The 12,641-nt window shown below is 34.3% G+C and overlaps 1 protein-coding gene across 1 annotated transcript; it reads left to right on the top strand.

Moving 5' to 3' along the window:
• Window positions 1–718: 718 nt before the first annotated feature.
• On the top strand, window positions 719–9,807 carry LOC113055398 (inhibin beta B chain-like). The gene is made up of 2 exons (XM_026221692.1): window positions 719–1,944; window positions 7,876–9,807. The coding sequence occupies exons 1-2, from the start codon at window positions 1,560–1,562 to the stop codon at window positions 8,649–8,651; spliced, it is 1,161 nt and encodes a 386-aa protein (XP_026077477.1). The 5' UTR covers window positions 719–1,559; the 3' UTR covers window positions 8,652–9,807.
• The last annotated feature ends 2,834 nt before the right edge of the window (window positions 9,808–12,641 follow it).

The raw sequence follows: 12,641 nt of genomic DNA on the forward strand, positions 1-12,641 counted from the left end.
TAAATATGAGTATTGAAGGTAAAAATTGCACATGAATGTCCTCCCATTTACAAACATGAATGCAATGAGCTTTAAGTGTATTGTATGTACACATTTATTTTTTTAATACATTTTTTTTATTGTAAATTTGTGTCTTTTTTCTTGTCGTCACCCTCTGGCTACTGTGAATTGTGGAGTTAATAAATAATAAAAAAAACTGGGTCGTGTTTACTTTCATGTATTTTGAGATGCACAATTTATACTAATGGGAACATGTGTTATATATGTTAGATACATTTTATATTTTGGATAATGCGTAATTTTGCTGCTTTTATATTGTAAACAGAAGTAGGGCCTAGTTCGTGTGTATTATCAAGTGGTGGCGCTGTTTTACAACTTTAAACTTAATCACTGAGGCGATATCAGGAATAAACCACATGTTTGTGTATTTATACAAAACTAAAACTTAAATAAATTTTGATTCGGACTACTTTTTTATGAATATTTAAGACCCCCGTTTAACCTTATTCTATTTAAAAACAGTTTTCAGATATGGTGTTTTTCTGTGGGAGCAGTCAGTGCTCTTTAGATGAGCTGAACCAGTTTACGAGTTCACACTGGCATTTTCCCCCTTTTAATAAGAACTGATCTAAATAAACACATCTAATGAAATTTGAGCCATTGCACATTGCAAAATAATGTCATCTAACTTCATATATACACTATATACTGTTTATATAATTTATTTTGCATGCAATTCGACTTTAACACATTTCCCCTGAAGATCCCGAGGATTTCTCATCCTTTATAATTCTGGAGGCGCTGGTTCGTCCCACGTGGTTCTTCAGACACCTATAAAAACTTTCCAGAGGATCAAAAGCCGCACAATGTCTGAGAAACAAGCCCAAGCTCCCGAACACACACACACACGCACACACACACACACCCACCCACACACACCGGGAGCTATGATGAAGAAGTATATGGGAAACGAACACTGGAAGTCAAAATGTCCAACAAAGGAGGACACGATCCTCAGCTGAAGAACTTAAAATGCGAATGATTATTAGGAAAACTGAAAAATCTCCTTCTTGGACTGTTTTACACTCGCTTCCCTTCACCATGGATGATCTGAACTCGAAAGAGTGAAGAAATCACCGGGACAGATCATAACAGCTCCTTTGTTTAGTCGGTGGGCTTTTACACGCGTAATGCTGAGATACTTCAGTCATGTCATCACGCACCAGACGCGTGCGTAAAAGTGCCATTTGAGGCTCACCGTGGACAGATATCAAGCGTTCTGCCTACTTTATTATTATCATCACATCATGTATTTGTATCAACTCGGATGGTGTGACGAGCCGTGCTCACCGTGAAATCGATTGAAATCGGAGTTAACCAAAGACGAGAATCAACCACAGGAGCATATTCCAGACGTTTACAGGATTTACTGCCTTTGCGTTTCATTCGGTGGATATTACGGTTATTTCACTTTTTAAGTCACTTTTTGAGGATAAAAGGAGGCTCCATCAATCCAGGTCTCGTGTCCGCTCGGAAACTGCTGTTTATTATCACGGAAGATGAAAAGCTTGATATTCGAAGTGCTTTGTTTTGTGTCCTTCCTCGTCTCCATCCGCTGCACACCGGCACCGGACACCGAGTCCCCGAGCATCAGCCCGAGCTGCGCGTCCTGCGGACTCAGCCAGACGGATGGAGACACACGGGTGGACGTGGATCTGCTGGAGGCGGTGAAGAGACACATTCTGAGCCGGTTACAGATGCGGGACAGACCCAACATCACACACCCCATCCCGAAGGCGGCGATGGTGACCGCGCTCAAGAAGCTCCACGCCGGGAAGGTGCGCGAGGACGGGAGGGTGGAGATCCCGAACCTGGACGGACACGCGGCGTCCATGAACGAGGTGGAGGAGGAGACCTCGGAGATCATCAGCTTCGCCGAGACAGGTGTGTGTGCGGCGGCCATGCGTGTGTCCGAGCGCGCTGCGCGGTTACGCGCGGGCACTGTTATGATTTGCGACACTGTAGAGACGTTTTATAAGGGTGGGTTTAAGCTCAAACCTTAGGATCAAATTATTTCACTTTTCCACGCTCCAGGACAAAAATACACAGTTCATTTAAAAGGCTTAATGAATATAGCGGGGCATGTTGTCACAATAGGCGACTGGTAAAACTACAGCGAAGAACGAAACAATGAATAAAAGAGCGCAAAGCATATAGAAACATTCAACTATTTCCAAACTAAAACGTAATTAATAAACGTATTATAATTACAACATGTGTGACAACTTGCCCCGGCCTAGCACCTATGAAAAACCTTTTCAGTCAAAAATATAAACATCATTATATATATATATATATATATATATATATATATATATATATATATATATATATATATATATATATATATATATATATATATATATATAGTGATTCTTCTATTAATGCAAAAAAAAAACATTTGCATCAGTTTAGAAGCAAAAAAAAAAAAAAAAAAAAAATTAGGTATTAAAAAGTTTTGACCCAGGTGTTAGAAATAATCATGAAACCCACTGAAAGAGAAAACGATGTTGTTCCTGACATACTGTAGATCTCTTGTGACAACTAGCCCCGGTCTGTTCGCCCTGTGTATAGGAGGAAGCTGCTTATATGAAGGGAAGTCTACAAAACTGTAAATAAATAGTTCTTTGGTTTATAGAATAATTTCTGGGTGTTTAGGTTTCTGTATGATTCTTTGGCGATTCATTATGGGTTCTTCAGAGTTTAGAGTTCTTTGAAAGCATCCAAACATTGTGTTATCTAAAGATTTGATCTTTTTGAAAGGCACAGAACATCCGCAATCCTTTTAAAGAATCCAAAAAAAAACAAATATTTGCTGTAATGTGTTCACCCTCAGTCCATTGAAGATGCAGATGAGTTTGTTTCTTCATCAGATTTGGAGAAATGTAGAATTGCATCACTTGCTCTGCAGTGAATGGGTGCCGTCAGAATGAGAATCTGATAAAAACATCACAATAATCCACAGCGCTCCAGTCCATCAGTGAACATCTGGAGAAAAGCTGCATTTTTCACACTCAGTTTTTGGCTTCATTAGACATTAACCGATGTTCTGGAGCGCTGTGGATTATTGTGATGTTTTTATCAGACTCTCATTCTGACGGCACCCATTCACTGCAGAGCATCCGTTGATGAGACACTGATGCAATGCTACATTTCTCCAAACCTGATGAAGAAACAAACTCTAAATCTTGGAGCACATTCAAGCAAATTATAATTTTGGGTTAAAATATTACTTTAAAGTTACTGGATTGCAGCTGAACAAACAACCTGCCACACAGTGCCTTATGATCACATTTCAGGGCACGTCTTTAACATTTACATTTATGCATTTAGCAGACGCTTTTATTCAAAGCGACAGTGCATTCATTTACTTGACAAAGACAAAAGATGTTTGTCTTCTTAATGTTTCATCAAAAAGTCTTTTCTGTGCAGTTGACGTCAAATAGCTAGTAATCTAATATTAGTTAATGCAATAAAGGTTGCATAAATAAAATCAAATAATGATATTTTTCATACAGAAAAGTCAGGTTTGGGATACATAAAGCTGCTTTAGAGAGTAAACCTGACCTTTAGCAGCAAAACTCCTCCTCAGAAGTGTTGTGAGTACTGCATTTTTCCTTCTTGAATATCCTGTTACATTCAAAAATCTCTCACATTATGCAAGTAAAGCGGCATGCAAAGAGCGTTTCATGTTGACTTCATGAGTTTTTTCAGCTTTAGCTTTTCAGTGTGTTGAATTTGCTAAACAAATTGAGCAGCATGCAGCAAGAGTTCAAGGTTAAAATAACTCCAGAAGCAAAGAGCTCACGCTTGCACTCAAAAACAATAAATTCATCTTTTCGTAGTAAAGCATATCTTTATAGATGTCACAGCACGCAGGATTGAACCGTAACGCACCGCGGGTCCAAAAGATTTCAAGCACCATAATGTGATATATTTAAGAATGAAACAGACATAAACTTAAAAACAGAGAGTGCTTTAAACATGATTTCATTTACTGACAAGATCGACAAAGTCATCTGAAAACTAAGGTCGTCTTACAGACTTATATTATAACATATATTATATTCTGATGAACTATTAGGCCTATAAAGATTTTTTTTTAAATATCATGCACTGATGAATAATTTACAATAATTCACAAGACCAGGAATAATAATAATAATAAAAATAACTTTCACTTAATATTGTAATGCATAATGCTTACTTAATTCTTCATATATTAAAAATACAGAAAAAATGTAAAACAATATAAATAAACAAAAATTAAAATTAAATAAAAAATTAAAATTAAACAAGAGGCAATTAATAATAATAATAATAGAAATAAAGAAAAAATTAAAACAATAAAAATAAACAAAGATGTAGATTAAATGAAAAATGAAAATTAAACAGAGACAAATAATAATAATAATAATAATAGTAATAATATAATAGAAATAAAGAAACAATTTAAACAATAAAAATAAACAAAGATGAAAATGAAATGAAAAATGAAAATTAAACAAGAGACAAATAATAATGATATTAATAATAATAATAATAATATAATAGAAATAAAGAAAAAATGTAAACAATAAAAATAAACAAAGATGAAAATTTACTGAAAAAAAAAGAAAATTAAACAAGAGACAAATAATAATAATAATAATAATAATAATAATAATAATAATAATAATAATAATAATAATAATATAGAAATAAATAAAAAAAATTAACAATAAAAATAAACAAAAATGAAAATTAAATGAAAAATGAAAATTAAACAACAGGCAAGTAATAATAATAATAATAATAATAATAATAATAATAATAATAATAGTTAAATGCAGCTCAAAGTGCTTCATGGGTCAGAATAGAAAAAGTAGAACAATTATTACATTTATAAAAGGTTGCAATTTAGTAAATACTGAATAGGTAGTAAATAAAAATATTTAAAACAAAAACAAAAACAAAAAAGGAAGATAAAACAAGAAGGAAATAATAATAAATAACAATAACAAAACATTATTTTACTATATACAAAATAGTAGTTTTAGTGGCAAAATATGAAACACAAAATAAATAAAAATGTCTTTAGGGATTTAAATATCATGTTCTAAAACTAAACGTAAAATATAAATTGCATGTCTAAATCTAAAACTTTATATTTGCATATATTTGCGATACTGAATTAATGCAGAGCAGCAGCTCAGAGAGCAGTTTTCAGGTAAAGTTGAACACGTTGGACGCGGGGTGACCTCACGGAGCTCTGGAAGACGTCCAGGATCTAGTGACCTTAACAAACACTCAACGCAGAATAAACATTACTGCAGTAATCATAAGAGTTAGTTCAGGAGAGCTGTCACTAAAACTGAAACTACTGAACAATTGTACATTGAAATAAAGCTGATTTAAAATACAATATAGCAGATATAATCAAATAAAATATTAAAATAAATAATGTCAAATAAAATCTTGACTTGGTAACTGAGTGAAATTTTATATTGAAGGAATAATAACAATAAAAATGACTGAAATAAAATTAAATATAAATTTAAAAGTATAATATATAATTATATATAATAAAATATAAAATAATAATAAAATTATTTTTTTTTTAATTAAAACTATTTTGTGGTAACCTTAGATTAAAAACTTGACATGAAAACGAAGAAATGTCCAGAAATACGTTTAATCCAAATTACTAAAATGACTAAAACAGTTTTTTTAGTAATTGAAATAAAACCGATATAAAATAAAATAGAATAAAATTAAATATTAGAAAAACTATTAGATGGAAAAATTTAGATGCCTTGGCTACTAACTAAATAAATTTAAACTGAATTACTTAAATTAAAACTGTTTTAAGCATTTGAAATAAAGTTAATATAAAATAAAATATATAATAAAATATTAGATGAAAACCTTAAACAAATATAAAGAAATGTTGTCTTGCCTACTATCTGAAACATTTGAAACATTTAAATATTAAAATGACTAAAACCTGAAATTAAAGCAAATGAAGAAACTATACAGAAATCTATGTATAAGTAATGCAAAATATTAATAGATACTATAATATATAAATATAACTTCTAAGCGATCACAATATTCACCTGCCAGATGCTGAAACATCCACCGAAAAGAACCAGGATGTAAATTTCAAGAAGAAATTAACACATCTATTTCTGGTATTATTTTTTGAATTATATATAACTATTAGTATTTATTATTATACAATACACTAGTATTATATATATATATATATATATATATTAGTATTATTTTTGTTAAATCTGTGCTAGGTTTTTGGATAAAATTGACGAATGTGTATTAAAGGGATATTTTTAACTCAAAAATAAATAATATTGTGGTTCTGCGAGCCGCACATGTGACTCTTGTGATCAGATGCACGCTGATAAAACAGGTGTAAGGTGTAAGTTAGTTCAGATGTAAGCTTCATAAGCAGAAGAGATGGGTTTGGCTGACTCTGATGAGTGTTCAGTGGCTCCAGAAGCGTTCAAAACCCAGAATAACACATTTAACCGTGCAATAATCATCACTAAAACCTCCCAAGGACGGACCCTGGTCATATTTCAGCCTAAAAATCAGAAGAAAGAAATACAAAATGATTTTTTCGCACAAGGATCTATGATAATCTGCATGAAGTGAAGCATGTTTAATTGGACCACAAAGATTTTAATGCATTAGCTAATTGTTAAAACTGCAAAGAATTTATTCTTCATAGCGGTGTTTTTTGTTCTGCTTCTAATTAACGCAAAATGTAAGTTTTTAAATGGCAAAGTGCCATTTGTTTTGCTCTTAATTTCTTCTGAATTTAAGTTTAATTTAAGGTTCAATAAAAAAAAAATGGGTGAAGCTCATGAAACCATCCAAGAACATGTTATTATATTTTGCGCAAAGATCTGTTCTGTTTAGCACAAAATTAGGCTTATTTATAGAAATAATAAATTTTTATAAATTTATTTTTATAAATAAACTTTTTTTTTTTCATGACAATTCAGCACATTTCTCACCATCTGAATATAACGTAAGTAAATGCAAATGTGGAATTATATAATTATATATAATAATTATAATCAAATTCAGCATAAATTATACTTTACAGTTTATATATATATATATATATATATATATATATATATATATATATATATATATATATATATAAACTTTAAAGTATAATTTATGCTGAATTTGATTCTAATCCAAGGTTAAATAAAATAAGATGGGTAAATCTAATGAAAATAGCAATGATATGCACAAAATGAAGCATATTTACATATATTTTAATGAAAATGAAGCACATGTATCCCATATTTTCTGATTACTGTAATGTGAACATATAAAATCTAATTTATGCTAAATTAAATTTAAGGTTTAATAAAATAATATGGGTGAATCTCATGAAATATTCCATGAACAGGGACACACTTTACCCCTAAAATCTGAAAAAAAAAAAGTATTATATTTTGCAAGAAAAGCTTATTTATAAGACATAAAAGATCTATTTATTGTGACATTATTTCTATGACAATTAAGCATATTTCGCCCCATTCTCATTACTGTAACGAGACTAAATGAAATGATGAATAGAATCAGTATTTTAAAATATATTATATATCTGGGTTATTTATAGCAGTAGTATTTTTGTTCTGCCTTCATGCTGAATATTTAATAAAATAATATGGGTAATTCTCATAAAACTTCCAAGAACATGTCCAGGTCATATTTTATCCTAAAATCAGAAGTTATATTTCAATGAAATGCACTGAGCTGATCTTTATTTTCTCTCTTTTCTTGATCCCACAGACGAGTCGCTGACCTCCAAAACCAGCCTGTTTTTCGTGATCTCCAACGAGGGCAACCAGAAACTATACGTGTCCCAGGCCAGTCTGTGGATGTACTTCAAGCTTCTGCCTAACGTTTTGGAGAAAGGCTCCAGGAGGAAGGTCACGGTGAAGGTTTACGCGCAGGAACCGGGATTCGGGAGCAAGTGGAACTTGGTGGAGAAGCGCGTGGATCTCAAACGCAGCGGATGGCACACTTTTCCATTGACGCACGCCGTGCAAATGGTTTTCGCCAAAGGTGATCGCCGGCAGAACCTGGACGTGCGATGCGAAGTGTGCGAAAAGTTGGGCGTTGTTCCTGTTTTGGTAAACACTGCCGACGAATCCCACCGTCCTTTCCTTGTGGTCCAAGCGCGAGCGGCCGACAACAAACACCGCATTCGTAAACGAGGTCTTGAATGCGATGGAAGCGGCAGCTTGTGTTGCCGTCAACAGTTTTACATCGACTTCCGCCTCATCGGCTGGAACGATTGGATCATCGCCCCGTCAGGATACTTTGGGAATTATTGCGAAGGGAACTGTCCGGCGTACATGGCCGGGGTTCCCGGATCGGCTTCGTCTTTCCACACGGCCGTCGTGAACCAATACCGAATGCGAGGAATGAGTCCGGGATCCATGAACTCCTGCTGCATCCCGACCAAACTGAGCCCCATGTCCATGCTGTACTTCGACGACGAATACAACATCGTGAAACGGGACGTGCCCAACATGATCGTCGAGGAGTGCGGCTGCGCTTAAAGACTTCCATAGTAATCGAAACGAATATTTAAGACTCGTCCATGCTCGCAAATCCTTCCACGCAATCTTTGTACATATATTTATGTTCTTTAATCGGTGAGCAATTCAGTTCCTGACGATACTGTCACGTCAAAAAGATGGGATTGGTTTTATCTATGTCTACACTTTTAAAAGACAAAGGTTCTTTATTGGCATCAATTGTACCGTGAAGATCATCCATTAGACCAAAAACAAGTTATTTAGATTATTAAAATGTTCTTTACACTAAGAAAAACATGGTTCTTTTGAAAGGACAGTTCACCCAAAAATTGAAAGCTGTTAATTTACCCACCCTCAGGTCAGTTAGATGTAGGTGATATTTTTCTTCAGTAGAGCATTTAAGATAATTTTAAGCTGAAAGCGTGCTCTTTGGTGCATGTTAGCAAATGCACATTTTGAAGAATTTAAAAAAGCATGTACGTACAGACAATACCAGTGATATATTGAGGTCTTATGAAGTGAAACAATCAGTCTGTGCAAGAAACCTGTCATTACTTACAACATTTTGGCTCAGGTGGCAGTAACAGTCAAGCGTCTGCGAGTGAGTTTTGATTGAGTAACTGTTTCAGATGCTTTAGTCCAGTTTGGTGAACTAGTTCGTCAGCTTCACTAAGGGTGCGTTCACACCTGCCTCATTTAGTTCGGTTGAATCGTACCAGAGTTCGTTTCCCACTTTGGTGCGGTTCGACTGGGCAGGTGAGAAAGCAGCAATGCATTATGGGAAGAGGAAGTGTTTGTTGACAGTTTGCACTTTAGCAAGGCAGCTCATGGACAAACTTTGAGTAGTGAGGAGGTGCAGATCCTCATAGAAATTTGGTCAGAAGACCATGAGCGTGTCAGAGTTAAAAGGAATTAATGCACGCTTCCGCTTGAAGTTACGAGCGATTCCCGCTCGCCGTTTGCAGTGGATTAGAACGTTGTTTTCAAGCTGCATCCGCGCTTCATTATAGAGATGTATTGTTTGCATATTGTGGGGTTTATGCAAACAATGTAATAGATTATGGCCAGGGACAAAACCAGCCCACGCAATCATGTAGTTGTGTTGTCTCCGTGTTGTTTTCTGGCTTTTCCACTTATGTTGGAATTTTCCCGCACGTAAATTCTGACCAATCGAAAATCTGTTCATGTCAATCAGTGATGTGGATGTTGTCATGTGACTGCATTTTGGTTTGTTTCAAGTGGTTCGCACCAAAGCAATCAGTGTGGTGTGAAAAGGAACCAAAAAAGCTGAAAAATGCCAAAAATTTTATGCCCTTGGTTCGGACCAAATGAATCGAACTAGAGATGTGAAAGCACCGTAAACAAAAACCGGTTCAAAAGAATGATTCATCAGTAAAAACGTTTGCTTGAGGCTCTGGATCACCGGTAATAATGTTGTAAATAATGTTCGGTTTCTTGCACAGACTGATCGTTTTGCTTCATAAGAACTCAATATATCATCATGAGCCATGGGGATTCATTTTGCGTTCCTCAATATGATTTTTTACTCTCAGAAATTAAATGATATGAATTACCAAGAGGCAAGATTTCAGCTAAAATCTTATTTACTGTTCTACTCAAGAAAAAAAAAAACATCACATACATTTAGGATGATCTGAGGGTGCGTAAATAAGCAGCACATTTTCATTTTTGGGGGAACTGTCTCTTTAAGAACTGTTGACTGAAAGGTTTTTGGAGCTACCAAAAATGGTTCTTTAATGGCAGCACTAACAAAATCCCCTTTATTTTAAAGAATGTAGTTTGGCTATTCTCTTTAAAAACAGAAAGAGGAGAGGTGATCTTCTCAAAAGATTTTGATATCTTTGTACTTTCCCGAAAAGCACTGACCATCTTCTCAAATCAACGCCAGCACTTCCCACATAGAGTCCACTGAGCGACAACCAATCCATTCAAAAGCATCAGTCTTCAATGTATATCTGTAAAGAGCAACAACAATCTTTGGGTTTCTCGACAGACATGAGGTCCATTCCTAAATCACGAGGCTGATCTTGGTTGTGATTATTTTGCGCAACATGCCGAAAACACGCTTTTGAAACACAAGTGACTCCAGAGACTCTTCAGTTACGTCATGGTGCAGCATAGCACCTTTAAAAATACAGTAAATACACAAGTAAAGCACTTGGATGTTCTTCGAAGGTACGAAGCGACGCGCCTCGTTCACGATTCCTCTCAAATAAGTGCCGCAAAAGCTATGCAATGTATAGTAGTGACCTACACCGAATGACCCACTTGTTATGAATGGTTTTCAATACTTGAAATCTAAACTTTCGCTTCCTACTCTGAGCGGATGGATGTTACAATGTTTGCACTGAAGTTGCATTGTTAGTAAAGAAAAAACCTGCCATTGAAAAAAAAAAAAAGAAAAGTTATTTTTATAGACGCAACTGAATTCTGTTCAAATGTATTATACTGAATTATGGAACCAAAGAGGCCAATATTTTAGCTATTGTAAGGTGGCGTGGCCATCGGATGCTTTTGTAAAATACTTTTAAATGTGCAAGAGGCCTAAAAGATGTATCAGGGTACAACAGAATCGATTCCTGTTTCAAGTTGTTGTTTTGTACAGTAGATAAATGAAACATTTCATATTTTTCCATCAACTTAATTTTTTTTATTTATCCAGTTTTCTATTTAATACTTTTAGCATCTATTCCGGAATCATTTAGAGTCAAAAACATGCCATCTCTGTACAGCTTATGTAAGATAAAAATGCTTATTTTGTTCTTTGTAACTGTTTTGAAATAAATTTCTTATTCTGCATCAAGATCGACTTGTGTTACTCACGTTTATGCATTTGGCAGATGCTTTTATACATTGCATTCAAGGTAGCCGTTCATGCATTTTCAGGGAATCGAACCCATGACCTTGGTGGAGCTAGAACCAATATTGTGGGTTTGATTCCTGGGAAATGCTTGAGCTGGTAGATTTTGTTCTTTGGAACACATGGGATGGAAACTGTTCTATATTTGCAAATGTTTCATGCAATAACTTAAAATCGACCTTATGATCCTGGCATTATTTGCTAAGTTCGTGAGTTTGATTCTCAGGAAATGCATGAGCTGCTGTGTTAGGTTTTGTTCTCTTAAACACATGGGATGGAAATGGTGCTTCGTTCAGAAATGTTTTATGCAATATTCACAATTTTCACACATTTTCAATGTCCAATGACCTCGCTTTTACTAGCACCATAGTCATGGGTTTAATTCCAAGGGAATGCATGAACTGTTGTGTTATTATTTCTGTATTGTAGTATCTATGTTTGCATCTACTTATTTTATGCACATTTTGGTATATTGCATGAAAAACACTGGATAGAAACGGCAAGATGTGCATAAAACCTTACAATGTGCATTAAAAAAAATGCACATTTGAAGTGGACAATTTTTTTATTATTAGCCTAGAAAACAACAATGGAAACATTTACTGAACAAGTTCCCAGATGCAAAAAAACTGATGTGATTGGGTAACTGGATTAACCAGCATTGCATGCAGTCTGAAATATTGTTTTAGTGATTCTGAAATGCCTGAACCAAAGGTATAATTACATCCCAGAACAGTTTCAAACGATTGTGTTCCCAAACAGCAGGCAGCATTTGTTCTTGCATCACATCTGAATTAAGTAGTTTAAATAAAAAAAAGAGGGACACGCTTCAAATATGCAGTTATTTGCGATACAATTGCAAATAATATAAATCATTTAAACTTTGGTTGCAATTATTTATGAAAAGAAAAAATGCATTATATTGTACATTATGAATACACAATACCAAATAATATTTTCCACCATTTCCAGATCCTCTATCAAGTTCCAAAAAGCAACAACAACATAAAAGCATCATAAAAATAAGTATAGTACTTGTGCACTAAATCTTCTGAAGTGGTTGTAAAATCATCTGAAACTGGACTATTTCGTTGCATTTTCTTGTCTGTTTGTTTTTTTTTTTGGACAAA

Source organism: Carassius auratus, chromosome 36 (genome assembly GCF_003368295.1).
Source record: "Carassius auratus strain Wakin chromosome 36, ASM336829v1, whole genome shotgun sequence".
NCBI lineage: Eukaryota > Metazoa > Chordata > Actinopteri > Cypriniformes > Cyprinidae > Carassius > Carassius auratus.